Source organism: Gobius niger (assembly GCF_951799975.1).
Source record: "Gobius niger genome assembly, chromosome: 13".
In the NCBI taxonomy this organism is placed as follows: domain Eukaryota; kingdom Metazoa; phylum Chordata; class Actinopteri; order Gobiiformes; family Gobiidae; genus Gobius; species Gobius niger.
Window position 1 is genome coordinate 15,089,707 of NC_136864.1, and position 20,241 is coordinate 15,109,947.

The 20,241-nt window shown below is 41.1% G+C and overlaps 1 protein-coding gene across 8 annotated transcripts in view; it reads right to left on the reverse strand.

Annotated features, from left to right (window-relative positions):
• The window catches only part of ctnnd2b (catenin (cadherin-associated protein), delta 2b), a 129,378-nt gene that overhangs the window by 76,537 nt on the left and 32,600 nt on the right, over positions 1-20,241 (reverse strand). For 7 of the 8 annotated variants that reach the window (XM_079568840.1, XM_079568841.1, XM_079568835.1 and 4 more), the window contains exons 2-3: positions 19,379-19,515; positions 1,583-1,695 (exon numbers count right to left, since the gene is read on the reverse strand). In XM_079568840.1, coding sequence (XP_079424966.1) covers positions 1,583-1,695; positions 19,379-19,510 — 245 coding nt within the window. In that variant the 5' untranslated portion in view covers positions 19,511-19,515. Of the gene's footprint in view, positions 1-1,582; positions 1,696-5,594; positions 5,750-19,378; positions 19,516-20,241 lie in introns of those variants that run through there. The other variant, XM_079568839.1, reaches the window with a different exon arrangement.

A 20,241-nucleotide genomic window follows, 5' to 3' on the forward strand; every position in this document is an offset into this window, starting at 1 on the left:
ATGATGGATTGTGTCGGTCTCCTGTGATTGTTTATGTGTGCATAGGAGTATACGGGAAAAGTGCAGCTGCTTTAATCGCGTTACACTGGTCCGAGCGGAGGGTAAATGCATTAACATCACCGTCTCAAATGTTATTAAATGTGAGCAATATGGACTTTTCATGAAAGACACTATTGCTTGCATTTAGGTTATGTAAGGCAATCTAAATACAATACAATACACAATACAATACAGGCAAAATCCAGTAAATTCAGAGAAAATCGGACATGTATCAAGACCAATAGTGTTGTCGTAAATGTACAGTGTAGAGCAGTGGTTCTTTCATTTCAACTCAAAGTACCCCTTACCTCAAGGTTGCCATTAATTATTTAGAAAATGATTTAAACTAAAACTTCAGGTATTAGTATTTAGTGAGGCTAAAGCAATCTTAATCTCTTATCTCTGCCTGAATCGAGCACATTTTCTCCAGTTTGGCATCATCCAAATCTTAAAACTTAAAAGAAACAAAGCATTATAATAGCGACAAAAACAAGGATGGAAACGCAACCAAACAGCGACAAAAAGCAGCAAAATATCCGACAAAAAAGCAAAGAAAAAAAGGGATGAAAAAGCAACAGAATCCGACAAAAACACGACAGAAAAGCGACAAAAACACGGTGACCTCGTGACAAAAAAGTTACAATCACTTTTGTAGGTCTTAGCTTATATATGAGGCATAACAGTGTTGCTCTCAAGTTGAGAAGCTTTAAGATTTGGGTTAAACCGAACTGGAGGAAATGTGCCTGGTTAAGGCGGGTGTTAAGAGGTTAAATGCAAAACTGTTTTACAGGAAATGATCACTAAAATGTCCTTTTTTTTTCAAAATCAAAGTGAAATGCAATCTAGTTTCATCCTCTTTTTGATCTGAAATAATTCCAAGGTCCCCCTGCAAACCATAATGAAGAACATCCTAAAATATGACTCATGCCAGCATTTCATTTTCGTATGAAGTGGCACAATAATCCTATGATGTCACTGTAAATGTTGTCCTGTTATCTTGATTGCATTTGAAAAAGTGCTGTTCTTGTGTGTGTGTGTGTGTGTGTGTGTGTGTGCAATTTGTTTGAATAAAATCAGCCAGACTGTATTTTACATTTCTTGGCTCATTAAAATGTCACTTGTTGTTGGTGTGAAACAGGTCATTAACCAAGTAGATTATTAGTCTTGCTAACAAGGACACACATCGAGCTCATTCTGTTTAACACACAAAAGGGGTTTGCGAATTCATTTAGTTCTGTCTCCACCAAATGACCAGTAAGAAACAAAGAATGAATAAAAAGTAAACTCATCCTGCATCCTGTAAACGTAGGACAAAGCCAATTTAGCAAGTGTGTGGGAACAGGAGAACGCGCAATCTGGCAATCAGTGAAAAACCCTGCTGTGAGTTCCCGGGTCCCATTTTAAACTGCGAATTCACAAAATATGTGAGATTTGGGCCCAACATAAAAGGGCTACCTGCAGGAGCACAGCTGGCCCATACAGGTTCTGTGTGAATAGGAAAGCTCGGGACAGGTGCAGAGTGACACATTTATGCAAAACACACCTGATGCTAGTCATGCTTCCCGTCTCAGAGCCAAGCTTGCATCTCTCCAGCTGACTGGCAACAATCTGGCGTTCGGCTTCCAGCTCCCGGGTCAGACGTTCGAACTGCAGCTCCTGTGGAATAAAACAGGGTCAAAATTTTCAACGCAGTGACGAAATAGCTTATCGGCGCAAAATGAGCAAACTAAATAATCTCGCGTCTGCAGGCCCCTTGATGCAAAAAGGATCGTGGTCAGGTAGTCACAGAACATGTACTTTAAAAGACATTGTATTTATACTTATATTATGAGGCCCAGAGAGAGAAACCTTTACCCAAACTACAGTCACTGTCTATTAATCCTTCCTCACAGGTGAAGAACCTGGGTGTGAATTTTGACGCTGACTTTTATTCCACACATTAAGAACATCACAAAGATTTTTTACCATCTAAAGAACATAGCCAGAGTCCGCCCCATTCTCTCTCGGGCCAACACTGAGACGATAATGCGTGCTTTTAACACCAGTTGTATGGACAACTGTAAAAAGAGTATCTCAGGTTTACAACTTTTACAAAATTCTGCAGCTCGTGTCCTGACGAAGACCAGGAGGCGGGACCACATTACACCGGTTTTAGAATCGCTGCATTGGCTCCCCGTGTGTTTCGGGATCAACTTTAAAGTTATTTTAATGTTTTTTAAATGTCTTAATGGTCTTGGTCCTTCTTATCTTTTAGAACTGCTTTTACCTTATGAACCTTCACGGCCCCTTCGCTCCTCCGGCAGGGGTCTCCTAGTTATTCCAAAAGTCAACAAAAAGACTCACGGTGAGGCGAGAAAAAAAATGCTTTACTTACTTTACATCAAAATGCATTCTGTTAAATGTGTTATTTAAACTTAGAGATTATCACGTCAATACAAAAACTGATGACTTGACAAATTACTTATCTAAAACTCAGTATACCCATCTAACCTGCTACCTGCCACCTTAGGGTTAGGGTTAGGTTAAGGGTTAAAGTTAGGGTCAGAAATTGTGAATTTCCAAATCTCCAAACGTATTGACTTCAGACTTTACAGCCTCTATGCCTAACCCCCTGATCAGGAGGGGTGGCAAGTAACAGGTTAAGAGTTGTGCATATTGTGTATGTAAATCGTGAAAAATCTTCAAAAACTGCGAGTAAAAGTTACCATATATTGTTGCAGGCAAGGCAACTTTATTTATACCACGCATTTAGTAAGGCAACTCAATGCGGCTTTATTCGCTGTCAATGTGAACATTATTTTGGCTGGCTGGTCCCTGACACATTTTAATTGTTGTGAAATGGACTGTGCAAGCTGTGGTGGGAAAACAGAGCAGATAGTGCAGGGTCTGCCACTGTCTCTATCAGCCAGACAGACAGAGAGAGAGAGGGAGAGAGAGAAAGATTTTGATACATCGCAAACTGTGACATCAAACTAAAGCCGTCCAAATGTCAAACTTGTTTCTGTGCAACTGAGACACTCCCAAGGACTTTATTTCGTGAGGATTTTCCAAAGACATTCCGACAGAGAATGGCAGATTTTAAATGCAAAAAGATTAGAGTTCATGACTTGACTGACAAATAACACATCAAGCACTGTATATCATTTGTGGCAAGAAAACATGGAAATAACTTTAATTATACTTTCTCAAAGAGTTTTCGAAAACATTATTCAACTTAGTGTTGGGTTAAGAGAGAATATGTTGGATTCTAGGTTTAATTTGATATAAGAGGACAGTATAGACTGAAATGGGGTGAAGAGGAGAGTGAAACATTCAGGCAATGTGCTATCTTTGACCCCTGTGACCTAACCCTTTGGACATTGTGCAGCACACATATTTATTCTACTGAGATAATGTATTTATTTCGCGAGAAGTTGAAGTTGTCATATTCCTATAGCGGTGTAAAACACTGAGTCCGGGTGAAAGCAATTGTGGTAGGTTAAGTTTAAGGACCTGTCACTGTAGGGACATTTTCCCTCATCCTTCCATCCATGCTGCTGAGGGGAACCTCTCTGCAGCAGTGGGCAACCACAGAGCTGCACCCATGGACCCACCTCCCGATCATGAGTGAGGGTCAAACTCTACCTCATCAAATTTCATGTCCAAGTTTACCTCCACATAACCCGTTTCTGTTTGTTTTGGTTGATTGGTGCCTTGGACAGTTACCACAAATAAGATGCCAAGTTCACGGACACCAAACACAGGTGGTCTGTGCTAAGTGTTGCATTGTTTAAAGGCGTCTTCATGCCTCATGCTAATGCTGCTGCGTGAGGAATAACCACTAATTAGCACATGAGCAAACAAACCAAGGCTGATTATAGCATTTCTATTTGCTCCTGCAGTAATTACAGCTGAACAAACATGACAGATTTTACCCAAATTGCAACCAAAAAAAAAAAGACAGGGAAACAAAGACACCAGCACCATATCCTAATCCTTTAGCTATTATTATTTAGGTGTTAACATTTCCTCATGACATTTTTCATTAAAGAAACACATACTGATTAATGATTAGTCTCCCAAAAGCTGCTGAATATAGGTCTAATGAAAATAATCTGAAATATTGTAATCCACATTTGCGTTTTTATTCGAAGCTTCTAAAATATCCAGAGCTAAATTAATGACTCAATTTTCCACCTCAATTTGGGAAACTTAATTAACTTAATATTATCCTTAATAAAGCGTCTTCCATTTAAGCTACCAAGCTCCAATCACTTTGAGTCACTTAAACATAATGAAACAAAGCACACCGCACATATTTATTGCACAGCTGACAGTGACATACTATATCGTCATAGAAAGGCATTGCTTGTGGCGTGTACAAATGAAGTAGCATTGATTTGTGGCCTGGCCGCGTGGCTTCCACATTCAGAGGCGGACAATGTGGAGCAGAAGAGCTGTGCAGGTCAGTGCACATATAGACCGATAACGCACTGACACTTATATAAAGCTGCTGACCTCAAAGTGCCTTGTGTATCCACATAAAGCAGCATGGATAATGCACAAGCGCGAGAGGCTGAGGGAAATGCGCTAAATGAGGAAGAGTCCTTTTAAGTAAACATGCTATGTGTGTTTGAACTTGACAAACGCAGCCGTATAAAGTGCGGCAATTAGAGGGAGCAGCCAGTGTATGTACAGCGACGTCTGGGGTTTTTATGGAGAATAAAAAGAAAAAATTCTACATTATGATGAAAAAAGTAAAGCTACAAGCAACTGAGCCGTCTACAAAGGCAATGTCCTAAAGATATTGTGGGAAAGCAGTAGAACATCGATGCCATCTTTGAGTGAATAACAGTAAACGCCATTACAGTATCATTAAGCTACAAAATCCTTATTGAGTCATGCAATGGTGAAACATCCATAAAAAAAGAAAAACATTTGAAGTTTCAGTCCATATCTCATAATGGAAGAATCACTTGGAACACTCCTGGATCTGAACATCATTTCAACAGTCCACCCTGTTGCAAATCTGTGCATCTCAACATAGTATCTCACTAAGCTTGTGCTTTTCAAATCTTTTTTCAAACAAAGTGAACGCTTCTCTTCAAAGAGACAACAATAATACACTAAGATTCCAAGCAGCGCAAATTAAACATCTTAAAGCGCGTGTATTTGCAGTCACGTCCATCAGCACGCACCCATCTGCTCATGGAGCCGCCTCCTTTGAAGCACAAATGCTGCCTGTATAAGTTATAAAGCAGGTTTTGTTGTTTGCACATTTACTCTTGCAGCTTGAATGGGCTGAGCATCTGTAAAGCGATCTGACTAACTATCGCTGGTTGTGAGCGCTCAGATTGTTCAACTCCCCTGAAAAAGCAACATCCAAACAAAAGCTTTTTTTCCCTCTCGCCCCTGTGGCTCCCTCCAATTCCGTCTGACAGGCAGACACCTGTTACTGCTGTCTCCGAGGAACGCGGCGGCCAGAAATTGCCGAAAAGTGTCACAAAAGACGTCGCCGAAAATACCGGAGGAATGTGTCGCCCGAGAGCAGACACAAAAGACAGTGTGAGACATACCTTCACATGGACCATACTTCATCGCAACGCACAAGCGGCAGAATACCCTCGCCTTTTTCCCTGCTCCCCTCTGGACAAAACAAGCCTGGCAGTTCCTGGGTGGAAAACTCATCTGTCCTGCGCTGGGGACTAGCAGAAAGAAAGACTACAAGTGTCACTCGAGCTGGCTGCAAGTCACTGTGTCTCCCTCTCTCTCTCCCTCCTTTGGGGCACACACTCACTGAGTTCACCCAGGCACAAAAGTCGCCATAGCAACGCTGCCTTTAGAGCCCCGTGGCATTATGTATGCAACGTTGCATCACAATGGGCCCTCCCACCACACCGGGCCGACCCTGCCAAAAAAGCCCGCCGCTCTCTCACCTCTGCTCTCGCTCGCCACTCGCTCGCTCTCTGTCCCGGCCATCTGCACACCTCCCCCCCCTCCTCCTCCTCCTCCTCCTCCTCCTCCTCCTCCTCCTCCTCGCCGATGCACCAATAAGAAGAAGGTGGGAAAGGGAATAAAAGATGCTCTCAAGACTAAGCAGCCAGCAAGCATTCCTATACACAGCCATGAAACATTTATAAAGCTTTCTCCTTTACTTGGCATAACTTTTACATCAGATGCACTTCCTCCTCTTCTCTCTTATGATCTCAGGGTTGGGTTCAGAATAAATGAAGCAATCTCAATCACGAAAGATAGACATTTCTGCAGCCCATTCAAATATACATGAGGCTTCATCTTGTTTCTTTAAGCATTTTCCATTATAGAGTTTGCTTTGATTTTTTAAACACCTTCCCTTCTTGACATAACCCTGCAATTGAATGTTAAAACATTATAAAACAGTATAATAGAGTTTCTTTGCTTTTGTCGACCTCAGCTCTATGGGACATTCATCTTATAATTTCAGCAACACTGTGTTCACATCTTCCAAACAGCTTGAGTTGAATCAAAAATGATTAAAAATCATTTTGGAAAAAGTGTGCCGTATTCCCAGCCGCCTGTGACCTTTCAGCAATCCCTGACCAATCTTATCGCACACTAATATACAACAAGTCTCATGTCTCCGGAACAGATTCTTTTTTCAAGACTATATCACTAAAGTCATTCAAACTTTAAAATCATACTGATTATCGACCACTTCGGAAAGATAAAGACTTGTTTCATCTGTTAAAAGGTGGACGGGCTGAATCCTCTCAAACTTTAAACGTATCATTACTATGCGCAGTCACAGTAGCTTCCACCAGCGCACACATAACACGGCAATGGTTAAGCCTTGGGGATCCTCTATAGTTGTTGATATGAAAAGAATAAAGTGCATTAGTAAAATGAGTGCGCTGCATCTAACTAGCTGCTTTGGACGACCGGTCCTGCGCTGCGTGAGATGTTTTTCCAATTAGGCTCCTGTAGTAAAACCGAAGCACGCCACCACACAGAATACTAAAGCGTAATTTCTTACCCAGATGCAGTCTAACTGAAGACCCATGGCTTCCCAAAAGGACAGCTCCACAACACTTCCAAAATGCAACCCTGTGTCTTCTTTTACTCGTGTTTATCTCCTGGTCAGCCTTCTCCCTGTTCACTGGTATAAGTATGACGTGCAGCACATGCAAACGGCAGCTTGCAAATTTCTTTATTCAAATGTGGAGTGGCTGAGCACATGCAGCCGTTTGGCCTCAGATTCGCTGACCACATGTTTAATCACGAACATAAGCGGGCCATCATGCTGTGATTGGATAAAGCGATGAACAGATTAGATCAAGACAAGAGACTAAAAACACACGTCACTCTGGGGCAGATAACACTCTTTTATTTCTGAATTTCTGATCGAATGTAACGGAACGATGGCCTTGGAAAAGATAGTAAATCATGTGCCGCAAGTACAACTGTGTGGCACGGGAAACAAACAAACATTCTAGTAAAGCATCAGATGAAATGTTGCAAATCATAAAAGTTGTCACGTACAATATACACTGATTTCTAAACTAAACAATTTGCTTCACAAATTTGTCTTCCTTACCTCCAGTAGAAAACCTCATTACATTCACTGACTCATGTGCACCTGTCAAGTTAGTGGAAATCAATAGCGTCGTATCAGGACTGACAGCATTTCAAATCTCTCACTTAGAGGTGTGCAATCTAGCCTTTACAAAACAATACTGAAAGTGTTGGCAAGTACAAGAAACAAAGTAAGCTGATAAAATAGAAGAGCCTAAATTCCTTTTAATTAAGAGGTGATTTGATGCGCTTATCGAGTAAATCAAGAAAAAAAAGAAACATACTAGTTTACTGTAAGTCGTTATCGCCTCTCTTGCTACTTACAGTAGGAGGCAAAAGTGAGTGAGTGGAATTTCTCACATTTTTGCCTAAATTGGTCATAAAATGGGGTCTGATCTTTATTAAAATCACAAGAATGAGTAAACAGTATCTGCTTGAACTCATACCACCCAAACATTTAGATTTTTATCATATTTTTATTGGCCATAACCTGTAAACATGCGCAGGACAGGGAGGAATAAGTAAGTAAACCGCCTGAATCTCGTTGAACTGCAGCAGTTTTGTAAAGAAGAATGGTCCAAGATTCATCCTGATTGTTGTGAGCGTCTAATCTGCAACTATGGAAAAGCAGTTATTGCTGCAAAAGAAGGGTCAGACAGCTATTTAATACAAGGGATCACTTACTTATTCCACGCTGTTGTGAATGTCTCAGGTTTTTCTGTAAAGGAGCGATAGATTGAAATCTGAAAGTAAAGGCCATCTGCGAAATGAGTAGTGCAGGAACAGAATTTCGAAGTAAACAATCAAGCTCCTCCCCCTTCTCTCCTGATTGGACCTGACAGGCCAGTTCACAGGAAAAGCTCGTCTCATTGGTCAAAGTGGTATCCATCGGATTCTGATTAGTTGCTGAAATCAGCAAAGGGAGGGACTTTAGAAAAATACTTACATTACCTTAAATTTCAGACCCAGGCGATCAATTATACACAATCTATTACATTTGTGAAATATTTAAACTTACAGACTATCACTTTAAACTTAAAATAGCTGGCTGACCCTGTTTAATCATTCTTGTGATTTTGATAAAGATCCGACCACATCACCAATTTAGGCAGAAATGGTATACTCACTGTTTCCTCCCACAGTATGTATACTACTATACTTGTATTCCTGATTGAATTCAGTAAAACGTTCCTTCAAAAACCACTGCATGCCACATTATGAGACATGATTCACACCGATCTAATGCCCATTGCCTTACAGCAGCCGTACCTCATGGGCCCATCAGAGCGCCGTATGCGTGCACTTAATCATAGCTTGATAAGCCTTAACCGTGCGAGGACAACAATTAACAGTGTCTTAATGAGCAGCTCCGACAATCAAGCGCCTGACGACTGATTGCATTACCCGAGATGCAGTGCTATTACCGCAGACACGAGGAAGAAAGATGGCGAGGAATGGTGCAGCCACCAGCGATCAGTCACCTCCTGAAATACCCATTAGTGCAATTAGTAAGGTAGAGTAAATTGACGGCGCGTATAGGGCAACGGTGGGATGTGGGATCTGTGAATGAGAGAGTTTGTCCTATAGGGATATATCGCCGTGTCCTGCGCTCCCCACACTGTAAATCGGCCTAATTATGCCCTGCGGTGTTCGTGTGACATTTAGGTTTTAGGCTGGCTGGATCAGAAAATGTCAGCGCGGCTCTGTGGCTTTGAGTTAGAGCCGGAGTTATTATTTTAGGCTGGAGAATAATGTAGAGGAAAACTCCTCTTGCAGTGAAATCGGGCAGTAACTGGACCTGCTGTGCGTGTGTAAATTACGGGGGAAATCAACTCTGGTGAACAAGAAAAGCAATGTTGGGTTTAGTTTCAGAAATGATGATGTACTGTGTTGTCAGGATACAACAGATTTCAAGCTCGATTTTGATACAAAAGAGAAAAAAAATCAATATTTCACATCTTTATATCAACTGTTGATAATTAAAGAAACACATTCATAGGTTATAAATAAGTTTTAGATCTGTGGCAAGAGCAATAGGATTATTACTAAAGGACTGTATTTTCCAGCTGTTCTTAAATTTGCATTATACTGGACAAAGATTAAGCAGACACCTTGAAAATAGTTCTTATTTCTAGTCCACGAATCCACTCTTTGACAGAGCACAAAGATTGTGGGCCGCTATAAAAAGACGGAGGCCTGAGGAGAAGGAAGAAAGGGAAGTCATGTTTGATAAAAAATGAAGCGCAGAGAGGGGGAAGACAGACTGAAGCAGCTTTGACACTCTTAACTGTTTATCCTCACTCAGACAGATTTGCCTTGTACTTCTATATGTAAGGCTTAAAATCTGAGTCACTGCCAAGATGCGCATATGTTCAAAGTCCCAAACAGAGACAACATTTAATCAAAAGGCATCAGCATATGCTCAGGAGCCTGCTCTTACTCTCTGCCATTATGGCCATTATGGAATCATATAGTGAAATGTTTGGAAAGTAGGGAGAGACATTCAGCAAACTAAAGCTGAGACCAACAGTCCCATCAGATATATATTTCTTCAGTGACGACAACCCAAACCGCTGTACTTTGATCATCAGTTAAAATCAAGCACTTTTTATTTTTTCTACCATGAATTCTCCCTCTCATAACCGTGTTCAGATCCGAGAGAAAAACAGCGCTGTTAAATCCTGGCTCTGGTTTAGTGTCTTGTGACTTATCCTCTCTGTATTTTACGCACTGAACCACACCGAGGGCTGGATGCTGGCCAGGACTGCTGCGGGAACTTGCTGGTGGCAATTTTGCAATTAAACATTCCATATCATGCATTATTCAGGTGGCGTCAAATACTTCTGAACATTGAGGAATTTCATGTCTACTGTCTACGTCCAAGGCACGCTTTACATGAGCACTCATTGAGCATCATGCAGGCCTATGTTTATATTACGTTTGAGTCATTTTTGTGGTTTATCCATAATGTCGAGGGCTATGAATGTACTTACGGGTTTGCGAGCATTAAACAATAGTGAGACAAGGACGACGGGTTGAAGTGTAATCTCACAAAACTCTTTCTTTCAGAGCTACATTTGTGCAGTGATAAGCTGGCCACGGTAAATCAAATAAGTTCAGAAAAGGTATCAAAGCGAATGCCGTAATGAAAGATGCAAACTATTCAATGCTGTTAAGGCTCAGTTACCATGACTATTTGTGAACTGAAAGGAAATTGAAGTAAAAGGCAATAACAGCAGTTGATCAGTTCAATAAGACATTGAGCTAAACACAGAACAATTGTCAACTTCAGGGTCACTCAGGTGAGCAGTTCCGTTTCCATTTATACCAAGTAACATTTTTCCTTGCCTCCTTTTGACTAGGATTGGGTCCATTTACAAGCAAACCACTGTATTGCCTTTACACTGCGTTCCAAATTATTATGCAAATGACATTTTTCTCTGATTTTCTAAATTGTCAACTCAAATGAGAGTCAGCATAATTTTCAAATCTTTAACTGGTAGAGGATCATTTAAATGTGGTGGAAATTCAACTATTTCACGCTTTTCATCAGCAGACAGACCCTTTTTCTTTCCCATATTGCTTGAAAATGATGATCTGCATAATAAAGTGGAACACCCTTTTCAGCAGTTTTTCCCTTAACTGGGCTTAACCTGAAAACTAATCATCCCAGGTCTCTGAGATTAATGTCAGTGATTCATAGAGCCCCAAGACACGATACCATCCATGAGTTTCATTATTATTGTTTTTTTTTTTTACCTTTTTGACACAAAAATCCAATTTGCATAATAATTTGGAACGCAGTGTATTCCTGCTTTGATCCAGTACTGTTTTGCTATTTTGGGCACAATAAAACCATTATGATCAGAAGCCATTTTGGGCACATGTAATTCCAGTCTCCACCTCAGGAAAACAACACCTCCAGTGTCTTGTAGCCCTTTGTCAAAACCGTAAGCACTTGCACTTTGACTGTCACCCATCCATTCCCTGTGCAGTAAACTGTACCCCGTAGTAACAGCGGCGGTAGTATTTGATTTATGAGCGTGATAGTAGTGAGCGCCACTCGGCTATAAACAGTCTACGGCAGGTGCGGGATCATTAACTCCTGCTCACCCACATTAAGTGCAGCAGTCAGCCCGATACAGTGAACACGCTCGCGTATACGCCGCTCCAGTTCAACAAATGGAACGCACCCGTCATTAATGCTGCTAATTACCACCGCGCTTCATGACACGTGACTCACTTTAAATGGTTTATGTTCAGGTTGACGGGCAGAGCAACGGAAACAGCTGCACATCATAAATAAAGCACAGCATATTGAACCAAGGCTGATGCGCCTGTTGAATAAGACACACATGAATGGGTTAAACACACACACGGGTAAAACAAGAGACATGCATGAGCTGCAATGGGCGCACATTGGCCACAAATCTAAACTGTTCATTGTGGTCATTCTTAAAGCAGCACTGAGTAACTTGTTTACCTTAATAAATCCTTTTCGTAGTCCCTCTGGGGATAATATAAGTGTAATGGGATGATTGGGAGGGTCTCTCATCTCCCCCTGGTGTCTCTGGCCAGAAAACCACAATTGCAACTTTGCCGCACCGGGTCGGAGGCCCCAATACATACTAATAGAATCGCGAAGACGAAGCTAACAGGCTAACGGGCAAAGCTAACTGCGGGCTAGCGCCGCTTAAACAGTATTTACAGCCAAGTTTGAGTGAAAATAATTAGCTCCATTGTGTAATTGGATGTACAATATCCCTCTCTCCCTTTGTCTTTTCTGTCAGTGTAGTATTTACTCTCCCGGACAATCAATGAGTAAAAAAAAATCGCAACATGCTACGACACCTGCAGTGGCGCTTATGGCCTCTAAGGGCATGAGTTACTTAGTACTGCTTTAACTTTCCTAATGGATTTCTAACATCGCAAATCTTCACAGAGATGAGTTTAGAAGCACTTTCCCAACTGTCAGGGAGCAGTAATGTCATGGTAACGTAAAGAACAACAAATAGCTAGCTAGTTTACCATCACTAAAAAGGCTTTATAATTAGATTCAGGTATGGAGTCTTATACAGTCAGTCATAGAAATGCACCATGCGCCAAGGCCTAACCAGCAGGAATCTTCTTCAGACATCATGTTTATGCCTTTGTGCCCTGTTAATGAACGGTAGCATTCAGGTCAATAAAACATAATAAAACATTATTTTTTTTACAACCAAAACATTGTCTTCTTGGATATGAAAAAAAACACAGTTTACTGCTTACAGTTCTCCCTCATGTACACTATAACTAAACCAAGACTTGTCCATAGAGTGAAGAGGAGGGAATAGACAAAGCGCTAACACATGCATCCCCTCCCCACATCCCCTGTGCTTTTAAATTCTCCTTCTTCTGCGCCTTTTTCTTTTGAATGAAGCGTAAAACTAAATAAATATTTGATTCACTTTGAAACCACTCCATATGAATATCTAACTGCGAACTTCGAAAAGAGCTATTTTGGGGATTTTAATGAGTTAGCCTAGCCGGTGCTAAACAAATCTTAATTAATCCTTAATAAACAACATTAACTGAGCAGCAGGCAGAGTGGGATGCAGAGTTGATCGAGCCTGTAATTATCATAGCAAAAATAAGACTATAGCTTGTGTCTTATCCACTATACTGTAGTGTGCAATTAACCAGAAACTAATGCACTCAAGGGGGATGCCCATTTCTCTTTGTTTTGACACCATTTACAATTGGGGCAACTTCACATAAGAAAACAAGGGCATTATGCTTTTGTTGGTATACTAATTAAAACTACAAGACACATTCTATGCAGACACTACCAAGACAAATCTAAATAATGGAGAAACTAAGAGGTTGTGGAGACACAATCTGCCATTTTTTTTTCTTGTGGTTGCCACTTTCTGCTTTGTTGGACCCATTTTTTTCCTTTCTCTTGCCATGAGGAGGATATTTTCAACATCTTTCCAAAACTGCCTCAATTCCTCAAAGCCCATTAGGGAGTCGAGTCGTGAGAACATTACGGTTTCTCTGCCTGAGGAAACATTGCTAAATTGTTGAACAACGTGAGCACGAGGTTACATTCTCCGCTCGATGGAAATGGCGAATACAAAATTGAACTTGTGCGGCAGAAGCAGATGGAGAAGGAACGGGAAGCGCCTTTTCGCCGGGACAGTCGTAAAAACTGCTCAAAACACCAATAAAGACCTGATTAAATTAGCTGAAGAGACACTTTGTACTTGCTTGTCGTGATTAGCTCTGGCGAGGAGGTTTTTGCTGGCGTTTGTTCAGACAACTTCAAAACGGTACATTACTTTTAAGACAAATGACCAGCTACTAAACCAGCTCACTGAAATACAACAAAAGGCCTTTCGTTTCCTTCACATTGATACAATGGCCGGTGATAATTGACAGTAATTTGAATGGTGTTATCGAAAAAAGGCAAACTGATCATCACTTGTGACGCAGCAGGCTATTTAGGATCCAACGCATGTACCCCATTGTTGCCCTTTCTTTGGGTTTCAACCGTTGCATATCTCCATCATCACCGCGAACTCCACTGAGCCTATTTTCCCTCGTCTAAAACTGTCAGAAAATCTTTATCCTTATCAAAAAGTCCTCTATTGTCTTGACAGCCACCGAAAAAAAACAACAACCTCACCGCTGCTGATGGGAGGATCAGGAAGATTAAAACGCAACGCAGTGTTCACATTTTGACAGGACTGACAAGAATGGCAAATTTTCCGCAATGGCGACAGACATCTGATCAATTCCTCAGCGCTATGGAACTGATGCGTCATTTATTATGTTGGGGGTCGCGTTCTAAAATAGCACGTGCTACGAATGGCGGGTTCCTTACAAATGGGTGTTTACAAAATATTTACAAAAACACATGCCTTACATTTAAAGCAGAACTAAGTAACTCATGCCCCTAGAGGCCATAAGCGCCACTGCAGGTGTCGTAGCATGTTGTGTTTTTTTCTCATTCATTTTCAGTGAGAATAAATACCACGCTGACAGAAAAGAAAAATGGAGAGAGGGATATTGTACATCCAATTAGACAATGGAGATCATTTGCTCACTCAAACTTGGCTGTAAATACTGTTTAAGTGGCGCTAGCTCACAGTTAGCTTTGCCCGTTAGCCTGTTAGCTTCTTCTTCATGATTCTATTAGTGTGCATTGGGGCCTCCGACCCAGTGCAAGAAAAGTTGCAATTGTGGTTTTAAGATAAGATAAGATAAGATAAGATAATCCTTTATTGATCTCACAAAGGAGAAATTCACTTGTTACAGTCGGCGTTCAAGAAGATCCCGCCAGAGACACCAGGGGGAAATGAAATGAATTAACTACCACCCCTTCATCGCCTCTTCTATCCATGGCTTCAGCCTGCTTCATCCCTCGCTGGTCTCCCATACCACCACCAGTGTCAAGACATCCGTAACCTGCTTATCCATACTTACTTTAATTCATATATCGATGTCTACTGCTGGGGTCTGATCAATAATATACACATGTCAGTAAATCTTCCTTCGCTGCTTTTGTCTGGGGTTGAAAAAGTTTCATGTGTATCGAAATCGGGCCTGTTCTCTATCTTTATGCTGAACTATATGAGCTATTTAGAATGTCATCATGTCTCCTGAAAGCAACCTATGGGATCACATGGGACAATACATGTGATTTTATTTTCAGTCACATCCAACGCTTTGTATTATGGAGAGGCTATTATGGGTGGCGCTTCACGCTGAGCCCCCGGCAAGCAGATGTGTTGACAGTCGAGATGAAGGACGATAAGACGACAAAAGCTGACAGATGTGATAAACACGACGTGGAATGGCTAATCAGTCTCATGTGGGTCGCAGGAAGTGGAGGGAAAATAGCAGCGGGGATCTCCTGCAGTGACTCAGCACATGCAGACAGCCTGATTGGCAGGGTGTAGGAAATGAACTGAATCTATGTTCGATTGCAGCCTGGACTGTGATTGAACAAGAAAATGGTCTTATTATGATAATGTGATACTTTCTCATAAATAGGAGGAACCTTAGAATTTCTGTAAAACGTCAAAAAAAAAGGGACAAACCGGAAGTAGACTACATAGCTTGACCTCAGCCTCAGAGCGCCACAAGCTTGACTGCCTCTTTAGTCATCGTCTGAGTCACTCAAAAAAGTGTGAACATCCCGACTTGAACTTTCCTGTACCGTGCGTATTTGACATTGCTGTTCTGTCACAATCTGAACAGTAAATACCGCATGCAGAGCCAAGCTACAACAACTTTGGCATTAGCCCAAAAACTAAAGTATTGAAATATTGCTCACTGTAAACAAGTATGGGGGAATTTGACAAACGAGGCTTACAAAATAAATAACACTACAGTGGTGCGGGAATTATGAGTAAAATCACTCAGCAGAGGCGGAGAAGTGAATAATTATCTGTCCCACCGTTCGTCAAGCAGCTAAAACTCCTGCCTCATTCTCATCCTTTACGCAGCCACTGCTCATTTACAGATGCACACGTCTTTGACCTACTTCAGATAAAAGAATATAAAATGTACAATCCATTATTTTCCCACTCTCAGCATCTCAACCTCTATTTTTGTCCCATGCCATCCGAGAGTGCTTTTCTCCAGCTATACTTAACACCCTATAGTATTCAAGGACATAGAGCCCATTCGCAGTGACTGGTACATTGGCTCAACCTTTGCATGCACAAAAATATCACTGAGTCAAAGAGTTGTGGAAAAGTCAAGAGTTTCTCAGTTTTATAGACTCTATACAAGAGTCACAGTTTGTTTCACGGGAGGTTTTGTGGTTGTTGTTGTTGTTTAAGAGCAACAAAAAAAAAGTCACTGAGTTTAGGCGTATCTAAGTTGGGGGTAGGTTTAGGCGGCACGGTGGCGCAGCGGTTAGCGCTCGTGTCGTGCCCCACATGGATGGGGCGTTTCTGTGTGGAGTTTGCATGTTCTCCCCATGTCTGTGTAGGTTTCCTCCGACAATAGGCCATGATGAATGATGTGTGTGTGTGAATGCATGATGGTGGTCAGAGGGACTGTTGGCGCAGATGTGTGAAGTTGTGACAGAGTTAGGGAAACTGAAACTAGAAAGGAATCTTACACACAGGGAATGGAGTGAATGTAAGAACTGTCTCATGTGAAGTGCTTTGTGACCATGTCTGTGAAAGGCACTATACAAATTTCTTCTTCTTCTTCTTCTTCTTCTTCTTCTTCTTCTTCTTCTTCTTCTTCTTCTTCTTCTTCTTCTTCTTCTTCTTCTTCTTCTTCTTCTTCTTCTTCTTCTTCTTCTTCTTCTTCTTCTTCTTCTTCTTCTTCTTCTTCTTCCACCACGGTGGCTCACGCCTCACTTGCTTGCACAAAGTCCAGCCAGGTACGCATCAACTCGTCTAAACTCAGGTAAGAACATATCTGAGTATGGCAACGGCGGCCTGTTCCTTTAAGCGGAGAACGAGGAAAAATGTTTACCACTAAAATCTGATGTTCAGTAGATTGATTTGTGTAAAATGTCAACACAGCACTGTTTCTCTGTGCAGCCTAAAAACGGCTTTGTGTCCGTGTAGAACTGATTTTCCCTTGACTTCTCCAGTCCCATCAAAACTAATAGAGTGAAGGGGCGGGCACAATTCATGGCGGCACTGACATGAACTTCTGGAATGAGGTGAATAGACCACAGAGATGTGAAGTCTGGAAAGATGGGCTCTTTCTAATAAACCAATGAAAGAGAGGCAGCTGAACAAGCTGAACTTTTTTGTATTGTTTTGGCTAAAGTAACTTTGTTGAACTTGCAACCTGCTATTAACAGACATGGCAGACTTAGCCCACAGCATTTGATTTTTGATGGATGATTCAGAGGTCTATTTGTCCACTCCAGTTCTCCATCATTTTTGAAAGCTTGCAGCCAGACTCTAAATGCGGCCATGTCAGCCCATCACACCATCTGTTGGACCATCAGTTCATGAGGTTCAGAATGAAATATGTTACAAAGACAAACTTTCAGATGAAAAAACACATGTAATGCAGCATATGCTAACAAGAAAAGGACTTGATTGATTATGGGCATATCTGGACGTCAGTAACTTTTAACTGTTTTGCACAAAAGTTTCAATTTGATTGAGCTCCACCATGTAAAAGACTCATTTAAAGATAAATCAAGGGATAATTTTACTACCTTTAGTATTTTGAGATATTAACAAAACCAGGCAGTAAGTAAATAAACATTAATACATGTATTAATAGGTTTTGCGTGACATTTTCACGTATCATTTTGCCCTGTCGATTTTCTCCCCAAAATTTTGACTTGTGTGTATGTAAGCTTTTGTGAATTGTTTATTGCTATGGCAACTGTCCTGATTTTACATCACTAAAACCCATGGATACAAGCCAGCGCAGTCTGTGTGCTGCGAAAAGGACAGCACTTGCTTTTGGTGTAATATATAATGCATGGTGTATCAACCTATGCCAGAATAATGTGCAAATCACTGCACATTGGGAGCCAAAGTAGATATAATTTCTTGTAGCGGCCCGAGTGTCTAAAAGCCAGATGGAAAGGAAAATAGCACACTTTTTACCATTTACAGTCTGAGGAAACCTGTGCTCTTTTAGACTTTGACAAAATAAAGGCAAAGGATGCATCCTGCCACATTAGAGCATTCTTCAGAAGACACAGAGCGGCTGTATCCTGCGGGCGGCTCCAAGAACAGCTCAAAATATGTCGACATATTTGTGACAGATCAGCTCCGTCATCCTGTTTACCCTGGGCGCTGTTTATCATAAAAGCACTGGGGACATGATACGCATTACTTCCTGCCTGGTAATCATATTTCATTAAGCGTGACACCCAAACACACACACACACACACACACACAGGGGACTTGCAAAATTATAGGCATTTTGTCCGAGTGGGCCGTTGCCATGGATACACCGGTGAAGGCGCCTGATTTTGCAGGTTTTGACAATAAATATGATTAAAATACTGGGATACAGCATCGGTTAATCTCAGTGTTTTTCTAAGATCGTTTTGTTTGTTTTAGGGCTGCAACTGACAATTATTTTGTCATCGATTAATCTATCAAATATTTTTACGGTTAATCGCTTGGCTGTGAATGGTGTAGGAAAATTCGATTTAAAAAAAAAAAATCATATAAAGTTTTATTTTATTTTTATTTAACAGAAATGTATTTACAAACAAAAGTACAGCAGAGGTACGTGTGTACATGTAAAGTTAAAGTGGTGCCGCTTGAGGACATGTTGATGGAGGAAAGTTAAAGTAAATGTTTGTTGGAGGCTCTTGGTGCTAATTCTGCTTCTGATTGGATGAGACACAGACGAATATTTATGAAATTTACAATATACAAAACACTACAGACCCTTACTATGAAAAACAAAGTAGGTTTTCATAAAAAAATCATGTCAGTTTTGCTCTATTTGAGTCTGTGTGAACCAGAAAACGATTAATCGATTACTAAAATAGTTGTCGACTATTTCAATGATCCATTAGTCGTCGATTAATCGATTAGTCGTTTCAGCCCGAGTTTGCTTGTTTTGTCAGAATTGACATTGTTTCATTTGACAGGACAGTTCAGAGTGTAAGGGGCAAAAGAAAAAGAAACTCAGCTTATGTGCCCTACCATCTTAGTTTATTTTCTGTATATGGTCACCTGTCCTTCACATGGGACACTGATGACACAACATGTAACTAATTAATTGACCTCCCCAGATTCTGAAAACTAAACATAACCACTCCAAAAGGGAATAGCAGGACACTTAGAGATTCCCATTCCACACGGCACTGACCTGTTCCTTGACCGAGGCGAGGATGGCAGAGGTGGTCTCAGACTCCGAGCCGTCTCCGTTGGACGCGTTGAGGACGGGGCTCAACATGGTGGCAGCGCTGGCAGTGTCAGACGCCACCTCAGGCACTGGCATACCTCCTGGAAAAATAAAGAAAACACGCTCTTACTATTCTCGAGGACGCACTCAACATGAACGCGGCAGGCTGCTGGCACATGCTTGAACACAGAGCTACCGGAAATGAAAGGGAAATGTATTGCTACTAACTCCATTAAAGACTTTGAGAAATAATGGTTAAATATATGATGCATAAAAATCAGCCAAAAGGCAGGTTGTAAAATATGACACATTTATGCCTATAGGCAAGGCAAGGCAAGGCAACTTTATTTATACCGCGCATTTCGTACACAAGGCAACTCAATGCGCCTTACAAAAGATATAGTGTCGGGAAGAACATCCATCTTAAAATCCATGCCAATATAAGATCAAACCTGTATTGACTTAGGATTTCTTGTCATCAGTTTGTGTACATGGGCAAAATAAGTAATGATATTTCTGCTGTTTTTTCTGTTTGGCAAAAGCACAAGAGTACATGAGTCTGCCCATGGATGGATTTCTCAACCCTCTTAACTGAGCACATTTTCCCCAATTCGGCTTTACCCTTTACCATTTGAAAGCTAAGACCTACAAAAGTGATTGTTACTTAAATTGTCACATTGTCGCCGTGTTTTTGTCACATTTTGTAAGCGTTTTTGATGTGTCTTTGCTGCATTTTCATCATGCTTTTGGACACATTTCATAGAGAAGCTTTAAGATTTAGGTAAAGCCAAACTGGAGAAAATGTGCTCGGTTTAGGTGGGGGTTAA